The sequence below is a fragment of the Haliaeetus albicilla genome, chromosome 2 (genome assembly GCF_947461875.1).
Source record: "Haliaeetus albicilla chromosome 2, bHalAlb1.1, whole genome shotgun sequence".
NCBI classification, from domain to species: Eukaryota; Metazoa; Chordata; class Aves; order Accipitriformes; family Accipitridae; genus Haliaeetus; species Haliaeetus albicilla.
Genome location: NC_091484.1, coordinates 74,625,619 through 74,643,734, shown reverse-complemented (window position 1 = coordinate 74,643,734; position 18,116 = coordinate 74,625,619). Strand labels below are relative to the sequence as shown.

The 18,116-nt window shown below is 37.3% G+C and overlaps 1 protein-coding gene across 2 annotated transcripts in view; it reads left to right on the top strand.

Moving 5' to 3' along the window:
- The window catches only part of LOC104315643 (sodium channel protein type 5 subunit alpha-like), a 57,679-nt gene that overhangs the window by 18,225 nt on the left and 21,338 nt on the right, over positions 1–18,116 (top strand). For both annotated transcript variants that reach the window (XM_069778266.1, XM_069778265.1), the window contains 10 exons: positions 190–396; positions 1,040–1,103; positions 1,738–1,882; positions 3,542–3,736; positions 5,248–5,439; positions 10,657–10,759; positions 12,476–12,714; positions 12,837–12,989; positions 14,181–14,534; positions 15,314–15,763. In XM_069778266.1, the coding sequence (XP_069634367.1) occupies positions 190–396; positions 1,040–1,103; positions 1,738–1,882; positions 3,542–3,736; positions 5,248–5,439; positions 10,657–10,759; positions 12,476–12,714; positions 12,837–12,989; positions 14,181–14,534; positions 15,314–15,763 (2,102 nt within the window). The remainder of the gene's footprint in view (positions 1–189; positions 397–1,039; positions 1,104–1,737; positions 1,883–3,541; positions 3,737–5,247; positions 5,440–10,656; positions 10,760–12,475; positions 12,715–12,836; positions 12,990–14,180; positions 14,535–15,313; positions 15,764–18,116) is intronic.

Here is an 18,116-nt window from a genome sequence, read left to right as displayed (position 1 = left end):
GTTAGGAAATTTAAGTAAAAATACTTTACTAATTCCTATGCTTTATTTTACCTCATTTAATACTCTGAGGTTACAAAACCATTTACACTGATTGTTTTTAACATACTTGCAACTGTTGCATATTGTCATATGGGAATGCTACTGCATTCCTCTTCTCATTTTTCTTATTATTGAATCTTATTTTTCTAGGTCTGAAAGTCATCGTAAATTCACTTGTTGAATCTGTTAAGAAACTTACTGATGTGTTGATCTTGACCGTTTTTTGCTTGAGTGTATTTGCTCTAATAGGCCTCCAGCTTTTTATGGGCAATTTGACATCCAAATGTGTCCTCAATAATACTATATACAATGACACGCTATGTAAGGATGCCAAGATATATATACCAAATGATGAAGGTAAATGTTATTCTTTTCTCCCTTTACATAATCTCTGTATCTTCCTATGTATGTCTTGTTTTTTTCACAGAGATGTTAAAATACAGTTGCATGTATTTCTCACAAGAAGGTATGTCCTTCCATTTGCACAAGTAGTAATATGAAGTCTCTTGGACAGCTGAATGCGAGATTAGTGAATCTTGGATTTGGAGAAAGATTAGCAGTCTGTGGGATAGAAGGGACTGAGTTTTCTATAAGCATTTGCTTCTTTACCTATGCACATTGCATGAGGATCCTAATTTTAGGGGTACGGTACTACACAAACAATTATTTTTTCCATCACTTACTTTATCTATATCATTCAGGGATTTTGCCTACTTCTCGCAGAGATTCTTATTTTTACCAGAGATCAGACAACATTGTGAGTTGTGTAGTTACTCTTTTTTTTTTTTTTTTTTTTTTTTTTTAAATTGCCGTAGGGACGGATCTGCTGAGAAACAGCCCTATATGCCCTTTGTTGTGAAAGGAGTCTTTCACAGAGATTTCGTCCATAAGGGTATTTTTTAAAGTGCAGTATGAGTTTTAAAGTGCAGTATTACTGTCAGAGTGCTGTAGGAACTGACAACTTCTCATTTTATGATTCCTTCATATTTTTTTTTATTAGATATCTGCTACAGAATGAATAAATCTTCTGAAATATTGCTCTGTGGGTTCAGTTCAGAGCCCAAGTAAGTGAACAAAACAGTTTTAGTACTTTGTTATTTTTTCCCCCAGATGTACTGTGGTTTTATTTTTGGCCTAAAGGAATGGTGATGATTTTTCAGGAGGGTGGAATATGTGTGTGTGGGTTATTATATTAAAAACCAGATATTTCACATCAGAAAAAGAATGAAGTAAAGTACTAGGATGAGAGCAATTATATATGTGCTTTGTTGCTAAGCACTGGTAATATAATGGTAATGTAGAATGATATAAAGGAGGAGGGGAACAGATCAGTAAAGAGTTGTGAGATATTAATAAATTCTCCTCTCCTCATCTCAGTGAATTATTTAAAAGGAAATATGTTTCAATTTTTTCCCCTCTCTATGTATTTGTTTGCATGTGTACTACATCAGTGGAGAGTTTCTGTCTAGTCAGAAACTAGATAGAACTAGAGTTTCTGTCTAGTTTCTTTAACTAGATAAATGGCTTTCTAGGATTGTTTGATATAAATCAGCCCTTCTGGCAGAATTATATTGGGGAATAATGAAACGGACTTTCAGACAAACTGAGCAAATCTGTATTTGATGTTGTATACTGGATGCTTTCAGGTACAATCTAATAATGCAAGTAAGTATTATTTAATATTTCTTTTGTGGTTAGCAAAGAGTGCCCAGAAAACTACACCTGCAAGAAGATTGGGAAGAATCCTGACTTTGGTTATACAAGTTTTGATCATTTTGGCTGGGCCTTCCTTTCTTTATTCCGTCTGATGACACAGGATTACTGGGAGCGTCTCTACAGACAGGTAGGTACTTTTATTAGCTGCTGGAATGACTTTAGACATGCAGTTTAGAGCTTTATGTCCACTAGAAAAATCTGCACCTGTTTTAACATTACTGATACCAAATTTCTTTTAAAATCAACATAAATAGTAAGGAAGTAGCTTCAAGTGACGTAAGTTGCAACACCTTCTGCAAGTGATATTGGATGGGAGCAATCCTGCTGTGAATGCTCATAGCTTTGTTTGAGCACACACTTGGGTCAGTGATTAATAGTTAAATGTTAATGTGTAACTACCAAAGGATTGGGGTATAGAGTAGATCCCGCTAGTGAGCTCACTGCTGCTGCAGGGGATATGAGGATTTGTTACATACTCTGTTTCTCTTCCTTTTAAGTCCTGACTCCTCACCAAACCTTTTGGCTCAACGTACACACTTTCATTTCAGATCACTTTTGACAACTGGTACTAAAAAAATTTGAGCCTCTATGATTTGATTCAGAGGATTGAATGTAACTTTTAAATTCTGGTTTTTGACAAAAAAGATACAAAAATTGCATGTAGATGGATCCCTTACATCTATGCAGTGCCTTTGCTGGAAGGGAATTATCCTCTGCCTTGTTCTGTAACTTTCATATTGTCCTGGTTTCAGCTGGGATGTAGTTAACTGTCTTCCTAGTAGCTGGTACAGTGCTATGTTTTGAGTTCAGTATGTGAAGAATGTTGATAACACTGATGTTTTCAGTTGTTGCTCAGTAGTGTTTAGACTAGAGTCAAGGATTTTTCAGCTTCTCATGCCCAGCCAGGGCACCTGACCCAAACTGGCCAACAGTGTATTCCATACCATGTGACGTCCCGTCTCGTTTAGGAACTGGGAAGTGGGGGGCAGGGATTCGCTGCTCGGGAACTGGCTGGGTGTCGGTCGGCAGGTGGTGAGCAATTGCCCTGCGCATCATTTGTACATTCCAATCCTTTTATTACTACTGTTGGCATTTTATTAGTGTTATCATTATCATTATTAGTTTCTTCTTTTCTGTTCTATTAAACCGTTCTTATCTCAACCCAGGAGTTTTACTTCTTTTCCCGATTTTCTCCCCCATCCCACTGGATGGGGGGGAGTGAGTGAGCAGCTGCGTGGTGCTTAGTTGCTGGCTGGGGTTAAACCACGACACATATGCTCCACTTCAACTTTTTTTCCAGCAACCTTTATTAACTGAGATTTTTTTAAAATTGATACATCTTCTTTTTGCCATTTGGAGGTCAACTGGTTTTTAGTTTTTAATGTCTCAGAGCTTAATTTTGAGCCATCATTTGCCTGATTTGCTGGGAGATATTTCATTTAATTTTAAGAATGGATTTTGTTAATTCTTCTCTGCAGTACATGGCATCGTTATGAATGTTTGATGATCTGTTACATAAAAAGAAAATACTGTGTGATCACAGAGAAGTTTTTAAGAGCTGAAATTTATTAGCTTGAAGGCCAGGGGAACTCCTGACTAGATGTGTTTCTAGACCTTCTGTGTAACTTAGACCAGAGTTAGATCATACTGTTGTTTAATGAAAACAGTGCAGTACATTGACCTTTGGTATTGTATAGGAAAAGAAATTGTTTAAAGTTGATTGAAAATTCTGTTGTAAATGTTAGTTTGTTAAGAATTTATTACAACCTTTACCTTTTCCTCACAGACTATCCGTACATCTGGAAAGAACTACATTTTATTTTTTCTGGGTGTCATCTTTTTATGCTCATTTTATCTCTTCAATCTGATCTTGGCTGTAGTAACCATGGCATATGAAGAGCAAAATAGAGCTACTCTTGCTGAAACAGAGGCAAAGGAAAAATTACTTCAGGATGCCCAACAAATTCTAGAGAAAGAACAGGTTTGTAAATTATTATATCTAATATATAATGTGTGGTTCCTTTTGTTTTCTTCTGTTTGTGAATTAGGGAAATAATGTGCTTCTTACAATACTTTTTCACACTTCATTTCTCTTTCTGTCTCTTTATAAATATACAGGTGTATGTGTGTATATATATATATATATAAACATTTCTGTGATACAAACAAACAGCATGAGTCCAAGTTAAATCATATTAAGTGTGGGGATTTGCAGACCTGGCATTGTATAGGAATGGCTTGCTGGCAAGCGTATAGCTTTTATGGTATTGCACAGGTGCCTGCGCTCTGTGGTTTGCCTCATTCTTGTACACTACCACTACTGCTGTGTACAAAAATCCATTTTTCTGGATATTCCTTCTTGCTGTTACTGCATAGTCTGATGAAGGAAGTATGAGTGGATAAATTTGCTTCCATAAGAAAAGCTGTCATTTCTACAGTTCCCTGAGATTGGAAGTTCTGATGCTGATAGATTTCAGGATTGATTAAAAATGCAAGCTTTCTGAGAGCCACTGTGCTCAGCTGTCTAAGGGGTGTCATGCCTTTTTTTTGAGTGATTGCATGCAGAAGGTCTACCAGTTGACGAGAGCAGGAATGGCCAGGCTAATACCATTAGTTCCATATTAATGTAGAAGGACATCCAGAGACTGCATTAGTTTCTTTGCTGTTCGTTTGGAGAGCTAAGAGACACAGATCAGATTTCTACAGTGTTTCCTCTTGGCCCAGTATTGCCTAGATTCATTCATTCCTTGGCCTGTATGGGACCAGGGATCACCTTGTTGTTTTTATTCTATTTCTGAAAAGTGAAGCTCTGAGCTGAGGCAACAAGATAGATTGAAAATTATTGTTAAGACATATTTTATCTTCTAACTTTTTATAAAAAATACCTCTGATATACTGCTAACAATTAGAAAAGTCCAACTTGTAAGAGGACATACAAATATTCTCTAGCAACTATCCAATTTCATTGTTAAGGTGAAAGGCATCACCAGTTTACCAAATTCCTCCTCTACAGATGTTGACAGGCCTGTAATGTTTCTCTGTCTGAAATTCCAGCTCGCTAAGCTTTACTTAGGCTTTTCTTCCTTCTATTTTTCTTTCAACAGGATTAATAGTTAAGAAAGGTTTAACATTTAAGTATTTAGTTTGAGCCCTTAGTCTTCTGTTGTCTTTGGGCTCAAGGTCCTTTCCAAAGCAAGAAAAGAAGAGTAAAAGGATACACCCTAATATTCTGTAATTCAGATAAAAAATACAATATCTAAAGTGGCAAGGACAAACTTTAATTACAGTAGCTGATAAGTAACTCTGCTTTATCTTTCAGTATTGTGAATAGCATTTTGTACTCCTATCTTTTTATAGTAGTTGAGTATTTGAAAGGTAGGAATTGTTAGTGCAAAGCATTCAGATAGCATAATTATTAAACAGTATATGATCCTAGCCCATGCATTGGCATTTGCCTTGTATTAATAGACAGACTTGCTGTTTCTTTTACAGATGTTGGCTGCGGAAGAAGCTAATAAGGCCTTACATGTCAGATCTGAAATGGCAGTTGCTGACTTGAAAAATTCAAAAGAAAAAGAGATGAAGAAAGAAAACCCTATTTTAAGACAAAACTTAGTTTTGGGTGATCATGGCAAAGAGGAACACATATTTAATTCACAGCCTGGTCACTGCCACAGGAAGCTTGTAAGTATTCAAAAAAGAAGATACATTCATTAGACTTGCATGTGATATGATAATTTGATGAGCAGAAAAGCTTTCTATTTGCAATTCCCCCCCCCCCCCCCCTTTTTTTTTTCCCTTCCCCTTCTTGCATGTATTGGATTAACTTGTTTTTTAAAGCAATCTGAAAGTTAGATTTTGGGACCAGAGGAAGACAGCACTATATGGACTTGAAAGGAAAGTTTGAAGTGGCTGAAAGTAGCATACTTATGACCATTATAACCCTCTACACTCGGCACCTCTGTTGTGCTACGTGGACAAACATATAATACCCTGTAAGTTTTAGAATTTCCCTAATAACCTTTCTTTTTCTGTACACACAGCTAGTTCTCTGGCCTAACTATTTAGGGTTAGTTTTAGTTCAGTATGAAGACTTCTCATGTTAGGGGCATGATTCACTTGTCTAACTATAAACATCTGGTGCCATTTTAGATGTTCTTGGACAGGTTGGATATCCTGGATATCTTTGGCATCTGTGGCACATCTTCCAGCACTGTGTGAATATCTCAAATACATTATGACATCTCAAATGTTACTAAATTCCTAGATTTAGGCAACTGGATTGTGCTCCAGGTGTTTGTTTGCAGGCGTCTACATGTGATTTGGGTTCTAAACTCCCAGAGTTGAATGGAGATTTAATTTTTGGGGTCACAAATTGATACCTAGTGACACTAGAGGATTTCCGGAGAGTCTTACTTGGCCTCCACCTACTCTGCAGAAGGGTACAGACATGATGTGTCATGCCTGCTTAGTCTGAGACTGTGGATGTCTCAGATACCAAATGTCTCAATAGACCATCTCAAATGGCTTCAGACACTTATGTTTAAGTGAATCAAACTTATCAAAAAAATATGCATCAATTATAATGGGATTTTAGATGCATTGTGAAAATGGACAAATTAAATGTGGATGTCTGAATATTAGGCTGAATCCCACACATGCTATTTCACATCTTGATTACAGCAGTGACTTCTGTCTCCTCTGCTCATCCCTGCTTTCTAAATCCATTAAGAAACTGCTATTAAGACTTGCAATTTTTACTTTGCTGAATCTTGGGGGTTTTTCACAGCACCTTTGACACTGGCAAAATATCGTATATCTCATGGACAGTCCTTACTATCATGTTACCAATGGTCCAGCATCCATGTAGAGTATAGATTTGTTACCTTTTCAATGCTTAGTCCATGTGTGTGTCTTCATTTGGCACGACCAGTGCGTGTGTGACTGCACCTGGGGTATTGTGTTGAGTTTTGAGCTCTCCAGTAGAAGGATTATGTTGAGATATCATGCAAAACCAGTAAAGGCTGCCAAGGTGATTAAGGGGCTGTAGAACATGAGGTGTCAGGAAGCGTTGAGACATTGGGTTTGTTCAGCCTGAAGGAGAAAAGGGAAAGGGAAAAAAACTGATTATTGCTGCCTACTAATATATTATGGGAGTGTATAAAGAGGAAGGAGCCAAGATCATCTTACAGGTGCACAATGGAAAGTCAAGGGGAACAAGTTGCAACAATAGAAATTCTGATTAGTTTTTAAGGGGAAAAAAAATATCACTGTGACAGAGGATAAACATTAAAACAGGTCATCCGGAGAAATTTTTGGATCTTTGTTTTTGGAGATATTCAGAAAGTAGCTGGAAAAGGCCCTACAGGTGAAGTTTGCCCTGCTTTGAGCGGTGGAGTGGGAGGACTTCCAGAGGACCTTCCCAACTTTAATCTTTCTCTGGTTCTATGTAGACCTCCACATTTAGATGCCAATATTTAGATATTTTAATCTTGAGTTGCATCTTCCAAAATAATTCTCAGGCAATTATCCATATTACTGTGTTATTTTCAACAATATCTAAAAAGAAAGCTTTTAATGCCCTTATACTGGTTCAGCAATAGCCATTCTCCAGTACAGGCTTGTGACTTATACCAAACAGGGTCCACTGGAAAAACAAATAGTGCAAAAGTGGATGTTTGTGTCCAAATAATACCTTGACTGAAACCGTGGTTCCCGGTCACACCTTTGATAATGCAGTCTGGAATTTCAAACCAGTCTTCATTCACCCTCTCAGATGTGTTTCTTCCTTCCATTTCTTAGGTGATCAATTACTGTGACTGAGCAGGGTCTCTCAATATGGAGAGCTGGGAATCATCACCAAAACATACACTGTTCGTTTTGATCTTATCCCTCACCCCTGTCTCCCAACATATTTTCTATGACCCCCCCCGATAGTTTGTTCCATCTCGTGACAGATTCTCTCTTGCTTCTGGGAGAATATCAGAATTGTTCCCACCCATTTAATAGAAAATGGAAACTGTCCAGTCGCAGAGCTAAAGGAGTAATGGCCCAACTTCCTTCCTTTTGAAAAGTGTCCTTGTAGGGGAGTTTTTATCAGACATGTCATCCTAGCTAAAATGGATTAGGTTTTCATTCTGGCAGTCAGCATGGTCAGAATTTCTTCTAAATTCCGTGATCCTAGCTATATTAAATTATATGTCCGAGCCGAAGGAGTCAAAATCATCCACTTGGCAGCAACTGCCATCTGTCATCTCCTTTAGTATAGTATTTGCTTCTTATAGAGTGTCATTAATGTTTCCCCTGCTGTGTTAAGAATATTATGCCATTTTGTGACCTAATTTGGTTTTGCTGTACTTAAAAGGAACACTGTGACACAGTCCATGGTAGTGTATTATTATACGTATTGAGGAAAAAAAATGTCTTTCCATAGCAGGTGTCATATCTTCTATAATTATAAAAATCAACTCTTATGGCTGTGTATCCCTATTTAATTTTTTTTCTTCTAAGTCTGTGACTGTGTTGCAGGAGATGACTGAGCCAGGAGATAAATTTGGTTTAGTTCCTAGACATTACTTCTCCAAGGCTGCAAAATCTGCACAGGTTGGATGCCAAAAGCAGTCTGTATTTTACATTTCAGAAATAGCATTTTCAGACCCTTCCGAAGGTCCCTTCCCCTCTCTGTGCAGAGAATGGCAAACTTATGAATATCTCTGTATAGGAACTTTAGAAAACAGATAATAAATAGCATTAGAACCTGGTACAAGAAGTTAAGTGGAACCCACTTTTCAGGATTATATTCTGCAGAGTTTAAACTACGTTGCTGTACTTGCTAACAGGTGCCTCTACACTATCTGCATGAAGAATTCCAAGACCCAAGTCCAGGTAACAGTGACTGTGTGAGATCCTGGTTGTAATCTTATGCTGTTTTACACAAATTTACAGATGATCAGTTGACAGCAGAAGCAGCTGTTTATCAGTCAAGAGCATTCTTCAAGATGCATAGTCCACCCGTACACTCACTTCCTCTCACTACCCTACATCACAGTTCTCACTTCGTCCTACAAATGTTGGTATTTCATATTTAAAAAAAAGAAAAAAAGGAAGGCCTAGAGCATGACCCAAGCAGCGTGAGCTGCTCCGATGTAGAGTTCTACCATTAGTCAAACAAATATAATCTGCAACAAACATGGCAGTTTGTTTCATGTCATGGCAACTACTGGTAGTACTAGCTCTGCTGCAACTGAGGACTCTTCAAACAACGTACTCTCTGCTTCAGTCGTAAAAAGAGGCTAAAGATGCTAAGTCAAAGAGAAAAAAGCGTATTGGGTAGAAACTCTTTGGTAGGACCTAATCAGTTCTATAAAAACTTGAATGGACTGTTTGTCTAGTGCGTATCCCTATTTTAAATCCTGATTTGTCAGAGGACTCCTCATCACCAGTTATTTACTTCAGCTAAAGATAGATGAGCAGCAGTAACCGCTTCAGTGTTGATGAATACTCAACCTTTTTGAAAACACTAACTCTGAACGCTTCTGAACAGATGTGAATTTCAACAAGAAGACTGAGGATTTTAGTCAGGCTGGCACACTAATTTTTCTAGGTTTCTCTCCTCTGAGACCCCAAGCATTAGAGAAATGAATGAAAGGTCAAGTTGCACCGGTAACTGGGATGTGATTAGAATAGTCTAATTGAGTCTTTTAGATTCTGAAAAAATACAGATAGATAAATGAACATTTTAGCACTGTATTATAAATTCATTTTATATGTCTGTTCTATGACAGTTCTATCAGCTAAGTTTTGCTTAGCTTTTCAAGTCATTAAAATACCAGAGAGACAAAAAGAAATAATTATTATTAAACCCCTTAAGCCAAGGATATCAGTTTCATTCCCTGAATAACAGTTTTATAGAATATGTTCATAAAAATCATATTGTAAAAGTTTGAAGTAACGATATGACATATCTTTACTTATATACCCTCCCCACAAAAAGAAAATGAAACAAATCAAGTTGTGCTGAAAGGGAATGCTAAGGTACCGTGCATTATGATGTGGTCAGTCAGTAGCTCCCTGTCAGCTGGTAGTTCTAATTATGTCCTTCCTGATACTGGAATCTTTGTTCTCTCTGTTTTTCTCTACCTCAGAGTCTGACCTATTCTTTGAAGCCCATGTTTTACAATTGTCTACTTAGTCTTTTAAAAGTGTGTGTGTGTGTGTCTGTGTGTGGGCGGGTATTAATGCGTCATGAGCTGAGTCTTTGATAATAATTCAGTGGTCTTATAAGATACAGGTGTTGGCCTGTCCTTCAGTGCACATCAGGAACACTGTATTTAGCATCCTGTAACTTCTAATGAAAACAAAAGTAGTCCCATTCCTAGTTTTAGGCAGTTCAATATTAGTATAGCTCTTGATAGGCTTAATAGGGCTGGGAAAACCAATACTTTTGAGTCACTAAATAACTAATCTTAATGTTAATAAATATTTATTATTTATTAATAATCAATATTTCATAATTAAATAGCCAATAATTTATTCAAACTGATTGTCAGTGTTCTTTTTGTATGTACTTTTTATCAGTCACTGGAAAGATGGAATGATTTTTTTCCTTTGCTCCCCATTAATGGTTCTATACTTGTATAATGGCATTATCGTTGTTTAATATTTTCAGAAGGAAACAACTTCTTGAAAAATATTACTGGTTTTGATGAAATATCCTTTGCCTTCAAAGGCAAACACATGATATTGTTGTGCTGTTTTGTTTTACATTCTTTCAGCAAGGTAAGGCTTCATTACAATGTGTATTTAAAAAGGCACGTTTACCTTACACTGGACGTAATTTTTGTATTGCTACTTAATCATATTCCCTTGTTATATTATCTTCTTTTGTCTTTCTGACCAAAGAGGCAGATACTGCTGTCCTATGAATTGTCAGTGGAGTCTATTAATGATCCTTTTCGAAGACAGAGGTTAATGAGTGCAGCCACTGTTATTACAGATAATTTGCGTAAGTCATTCTTCAGTGTTTTTCCTGTGGCGGTTGTGTAGCTTGACCTAAGAGGTCAAAATGTCACAAACAGTCAGCATTATTTTAAAAGTCACTAGGGGAAATTATGCTGCAATCAAATGTAAATTTCAGTAGAATAAATATTCTCATATCTCATGTAACTGCAACTGTAACTTGCAATTACCAAGGGTAAATCATGCCTGACCAACTCGATTGCCCTGAACAATAAAATGACTGGGGTTTGTGGATGAGGGGAAAGCAATGTTTTCATTTACCTTGACTTTAACAAAGCTTTCAATGCTGTCTTCCGCAGTAGTTTTTCATCCAAGTTAGGGTGTTAGGGTCTGCATGGGTGGACAACCAGCTGGACAAAAAAATGGTTGGATGCTTGTGCTTCCAGTGTCTGGTGAACAGGTCATATTTGTTCTACCTGGAGGCAAGTAACAAGTGGAGTACCACAGGGTGTATCCTAGGACACATCCTATGTGACCTGGAGGAGGCAACAGAGGGCTTGCTCTTAAATTTTGCAGATGACACAAAATTGGGGGGGAACCACTTGATTTGCTGGAGGTAAGGGCTGCCATCTAGAGGGACTTAGACAGGCTGGAGGAATGGGCCAACAGGAACCTTATGAAAATTCAACCAGAACAAATGTAAACTTTGGCAAGAACCTCTTGCAACAATAGAGGCTGGGAGCTGGCTGGCTGGGAAGCAGCTCTCTGCAGGAAAGGCCCTGTGGGTCCTTGTGGGCAGTGAGCTGAGCATGAGCCAGCAACATGCCCTTGCAGCAGCAATGGCTAACAGTATCCTGGACTATATTAAAAGGAGCAGAGCCAGGAGGAAAGTGATTATCAGCCATTATTAAGCACTTGCTAGAACACATACTATGCCCATTTGACCCCCCAGCCCCTCCAGTACAAGAAATACATTGAGTTCAGTAGAGGGCCACCAAGTCAGGGGCTGGAGCACTTGTCCAGTGCTGGGCTGGTTCAGACTGGAGAGAAGGTTTTGAGGGGAAGATAATACCAGTCTTCCAGTGTGTAGGACGACATTATCAAGCAGGTGTAGCCAGGCTCTTCAGAATGGTGCACAGTGGGAAGAGGAGACAACAGACATAAATTGAAAGAAGAGAGCTTCAAACTGTGTGTAATGAGAAGCTTTCACCATGAGGGCAGTCAGACAGAGGAACGGGTTATGCCGTCTCTGACCTCATGGCTGACCCTGCTTTGAGAAGGGCATTGCACTAGAGATCTCCTAAGGTCCCATCCAACTTGACTTATCTTACAACCCTATCCTCAACTATGGGTACCAAGATATAGGGAACACCCTTCTTCATTTTATCATGGACTTTTTTTTCAACCCATGCTGCATCTGTGACTGCACAGATATAACTCAGAGAAAACAAGTTGTCAGTTTCCCAGAGACAGTTATTTCTCCTTAATGCAGGTCCTTTATCATCCTTCAATAGTATAATAAACATATGAAGAGGTGGGTAGTATCACCTGTTTCTGTACTTGCGAGGTTTGTTGATGGTGACCTTTAAATAGCCTCTGATTAGTTTGTGTAACATGAGCGAAACAATTTTTTTCAATGATCCCATTCTGCTTACGAGATAGATTTTTCTTTTCCATCTTTTCTATGACTGATTCTCTTTTTCTTCATACTATGATATTCCACATAAGATTATTCATGTCACTTTTCTTCTTTGTCATTTAGAACTGCAAGAGTCAAAACTGAAATGCCCTTCATTATGGAAACGTTTTGCTCAAAAGTATCTAATTTGGAATTGCTGTCCATTCTGGAGAGCAGTCAAAGAGAAGGTGAAATTGGTAGTTTTGGATCCATTTGTTGATCTCTTAATCATGGTTTGCATTATTGTGAATACCGTATTCATGGCTCTGGAGTACCCTGACATGCCACCCAACTACCGACAAATGATTTTTATAAGTGACAAGGTAAGTTAGGTCTGTATTAGAATGAATATGGAGTTATAACCCCATATTTATACTGGGGCAGTCCCATAAGGAGACATACTTTTTCAGTGACTTTTTGCTGAGTTTCTTTTTCGTCTTTCCAGGTCTTCACCCTGATTTTTACAGCAGAAATGATCTTGAAAATCATCGCTTTAGATCCTTACAACTATTTTCAGCAAAAATGGAATATTTTTGATAGCGTAGTTGTTATGATTGGCCTAATAAGCTTTGAAGAAAATCTGTCATTTTTCAGGCTGGTAATTATGTCTTTATTCTTTTTTAAAAAGTACATGTGTTGTATAGATTTGTAAAAGATTACAGTGAAATACCCTCTAATTATTTTACTGATGTATCGGTTAAATCAGTTCTCTTTGTTAGTAAATAATAAGCCAACATGAATATTTAATTAGAGTGAATATTAAATCAATATTAAAGAATACATTCAATATGTTTATTATACTGTGTATATTGGATACTACAAATCCTCTAGGCGCAGTGTGACCCCTTGGAGATTCAACCTAGCAGAGAGTTCACTGGTTCTCTGTTAGGTCTGTACAGTGGCACTGCTCAACTACATTTCAGATCTTCAATTAGGAAAAGATATTATCTGAGTGTTGTCATGAGCTTAAGGATAGCAAAGGTTCCTTCACAGCTTTTGCTTTTGAGTTGATGTTTGTAAAATAACATAGCCTTCCTCAAGGGTTAGACTTGGCCTTGAGGTCTCCTCAAGGCTTTCCTCCATCTTAGGGAAAAGGAGGAGTAGCTCTGGGATGTCTATGTATAATGTTACTTTTTTGTTTACGTTCTTACTGTGTATTTAGAATGCTAAATTTACTAATTACTTCTAACATTCTTCATAGCTTTTCATAGTCATCGCACCTAGAAATTCAGTTGAATTCTGTGTCATCTTGTGTATCATGACTGAGAGATTTTAACAGCCCTGAATACTAATTTGACTAAAAATGTCCTTTTACTCATGAGGCTGCATAGAATAGATCCCACCTGGCTCTTCATATCCTATTTTAAGTCTGTTGGGTGAAAGGTAGAAAAAATTCTTTTTTCAAATTTCGTCTGATTACATTTGATTTAGTCCAAAATGCAGTCATTTCATAGGCCTCGTCGAAGTACCTATAAGCCACTTGATTATTATTACTATTATTGTTATAGCTATTAATACTAATAGATTTACACATGCTCGTATCTAACTTAGCACAAACAATTTGAAAGCTTCCTTTGGCAGTTCTCTGTTCTCAGTAACATTAACAATCTCAGCTTAAGCACAGCACTTTTGGATCAGAACAATTAAAAACCTTTCTTTGGGGGAAAAATTACGATGGTGTTACTGAAGTAAAGACAGCATGATAAAAGCAGGGTCTGTTTTTTTATGTGTGCTGTGCTATCTGTGCAGTGTCTGCTACTCACATAGTTCTCTTGTGTTTTACTTACAGCTCAGGATCTTCAAATTGGCAAAATCCTGGCCAGCCTTAAATACTCTTATGAAAATAATTTTAAACTCAGTTGGTGCTCTGGGTAACCTCACTCTGGTTTTGATTATCACTGTATTTATTTTTGCTGTAGTAGGAAAGCAGGTTTTAGGCAATTATTATAAGACTAATTACTGTAAAATAAACACCAATCCGGATTTACGCTGGCATATGAAGGATTTTTGTCATTCATTCCTGATTATATTCCGAATATTATGTGGAGAATGGATTGAAACGATGTGGGAATGTATGGAAGTGGCTGGAAAAGAGCTATGTCTTCCCATTTTCTTGCTAGTCCTGGTAATAGGAAACCTGGTGGTGAGTTTCAAGCTATTTTTCAGTCCCTACTGAAGGTATCCAGTTACACTGGCATCTTTTTTTCTGACACAAACTTTATCATTTGGAAAGTATTCACACTATTCTCTTTTCTGGATGTTACTTAATACATGTTTTTCTTCTGTCTTTTTTTTACTTATCCCCTGTCTTTCTCTTTCTCACACAAGAGGTAGCTGCTAAGTAAAATAAAATTATTCCTTCTATCCAGAGTATAGAAGTGCAGTGCTTTTGATAATTTGGTGTCTGCTTTCTTCATCTTTTGTGTTGCTTGGATCAAATAACCAAACTGTTCAGTGCTTTTAATGCTGGCCAACTTATCCTTATATTATCAAAAGTTTACAGTACCCAGATTTTCTGGTTTGTATGACATATACTAGATCTAGTGTTTATATCCTGGAAGATGGAATCTTTTTCATCTGCTTGGTTTGTTGGTCTATACCAGAACCTTTTTGATGGTGGTGTTATTAAAATGTATCTTTGTCTGCTCTTTTTCAACATATCTACCTCCTCATACATTATGGACATCAGAGCACGTGAAAATATATTTGATATACCCACACCCTCACTTCCTTCCTTTTTCTGCTGCCATTCCTTCCAGAAGGAGCCATATCATACTGTATTAATATTCCAGTATAATAGTAAATAATTTCAATGCAGTAGTTGATGAAAGCAAGACTGAGATTTTTTTTATCTAAGGAAGGTTTTCTGAAACATCTTTTCTGTTAACAGTAGTGTCTCTAACTTCCTTTAACTATTTTAAGGTGCTCAACCTATTCATTGCCTTGCTGCTGAGTTCATTCAGTACTGACTCCTCAATGGGACAAGAGGAACCTGGACAAATGACTAAATGTCAGATTGCCATTGCACGGATTCACAAGGGCTTGCAGTCTGTGAAGGACAGAATTTTGGATCATTGTGGCAAAATAATGAAACAAAACTTCAGAACAACAGCCAAAAAAAAGACTTCGGTGAAAATGTCTGCCAAAGACATAGGGGAAAATAACTATACCATGACAGATGTCAGAAAGGATGTAGGCAACAATTGCTTTGACATAGGGTATTACAATACTGAAGAAAGTTCCTCAGTAACAAGGAAATATGAAGAATTTTTAACAAGTCCTAGTAGCTGTGTTCCCATTGCAGTAGCAGAGACTTACGATGAAGGTGATGATAAGCACAGTGTATGCACAGAAATAGAATACAGAAAACAGGTAAGAAATATTAATATTTGAAAAATTATTGTAATTTGCATCTGTAAATGTAATCTTGAAGACTCAACAGTAAATGTTATCCCTTCTGTCATTTCTGCCATTTTACTTTCTTTGTTCTAGTAGCTTCAAAATGCAAGAGCTACCAAATAGTCTTAGTTATTCAATAAGAGATACTGAATATCCACTTTTTTATCATTCTTCTCACTGATAGCCATAATTCTGCTTTTGTCTGTTTTGTTTCCATTTATTGCTGTCAATTGCTAAATGAAGTTTGATCAAGACAGACATTCTTTCTTTTTGTCTCCTTTGCCTTACAGATGGCACCTGGAATTTTTGGAAGGCAGGCCTCTTGTGTTGCTTATAGGTTGCTTCTCAGTTGCATGGAATCCAAAGGGAATGCAAATAAAAGCTTCACCTTAAAAAAATATTTTCTTAATGTTTTTTTTAATCCCCTATTCACCTCTATGATACTTTGGACCCCCCTTTATATCTCTTGATTTTGTTGTGTTGGGCAGGATTAAGCTCAAGTCTTAGGCACTTAAATACAGATACCCAAATACAGATTTCTGCATGTGAACGAGGTGTTTATGCTGCCATGATAGTCAATAACGGTGCAATTCATTTGCCCGTATGTAAGCATTTAGGATATTTGAGATACTTCAGGTGTCTGTCCCATCTGCATGGGACTGACAAATAAGTCATAGGAGCTATAAGAACTCTTTTTGGCATCTGGAGGCCAGGGGTATGTAGAAACACCTCAGATGACACTAGGTATCAGCCACAATTAGATTAATCCATTTAGATGTCTGAATCTCAAGATTCCACATATTACTCACCTCATAGATGTCAAGTACCATTTGAGGTGCTGGATTATCTCCTATGGCTTCTAAATGCACCTCCAAAAAGGTGTCTAGCAGTTTCTGTAGATCTTGTGCTGTATTTAACTATGCCATGTGTATGTCTTAGGTACCCCTAGGTATCTTAAAAGACACTAAGCAGTTTATGGTGAGCAACTGAATTAAACCCTTTGTGTCCTCAATGTGTTCAACAATGTCCCTTGCTGCTTGTCCATGTTACTTGTATGTTGCCCACTTTTGCACTGCATGTTTTCTCCCATTTTGCTTTCTTGATTATTTTTTTCCTTATTTTTGCTTTCTTTTCTTCTCCCTAATGACGTGTTATACTTTTAATAAAATGGAATTTTACCTGATTACTTTTCTTTGAGGAGGTTAATGTGTCTTAATGAAATTCGGTTTGTGACAGCTTCATTACTTTTATTGTATGTGATGTGATTGCTTAGAAAGGATATGAATGCTGATTTGAGTATGATGAGCTATCTGCATCAGTGCATTTTAGTTCAGAATCATTGGGTCATGCTCCAAGATTCTTATTCCTGTATAAATATTTTTGCCTATAGAAGGTAAGGGTGATACCTTTTAGCCCTCTGACAGTACTGCAGCTGTGTATGAAACATCCAACTGTAGTTTCAGCTCAGCTCAACGCACAAGGACCTCAAGTTAATTTCCTTTAGAAGCCTGCCTTATTCACAGCCAGTAGTAATAAGAAGCAGCAGACTCCAACATATCTTCCGTACAATCTTTTGTCAGAAGGTGAACAAAGAAAAATATTAACGCTTCTCAGACCTCTACTAAAGGAAGTACCAATAGAAGCTGGCTTATTCAACAGAAGAATGAGCTGTTTTGCAGGTTCTTCACATAAAGCAAGATAGAAAGCCTCTTACAGAAAGTAGCTTATGATTTTCATTTAAGTCTTTTTATTAATTTCTGCTTATTTCTCCATCTACCACATTCAAGTAGGAATGAGCTTTTCTAAGATGTTGCAACTGTACTTTTTTCTTCATAGGTAGAAGTGATGGTGTAAGCGTGTGGCATTATGGGGTTTAGCTCATCTAAAAACCACATCCAAATGTGTGAGCAGCAAACTCAGGTAGAACACCAGGCTTTGGTGACTACTGTACCTAGATTAGATTGTTAAAGATTATCTTTTATGAGTGTCAGTTGTGTTATGATTGTGATATCACCATATTTTAAATCTGTCAGAACAGGTATGTGAGCTCAAAGTGCAGTTACCTAGTGTTCTGCCAGAGCAGAAATGTCAAAAGCAAGTGCTATTTTTGGATAGTTTATCATATGGTCAGCATCTAGGTGGACTGGTAGGATCCATTTTTTATGTTTTTGTTCATAAGAGGAGGCATTGTCAGCAGAATATCTTTGGACAAATTCTCAAAGGAGCAGAAATTGCTGATCACCTTAGAATCATCTGTGGCTACTTGAAATATCTTGTCCATGCTGCAGTAGAATCTGGTATTGCTTGGAATTTGTGGTGGCAAAAG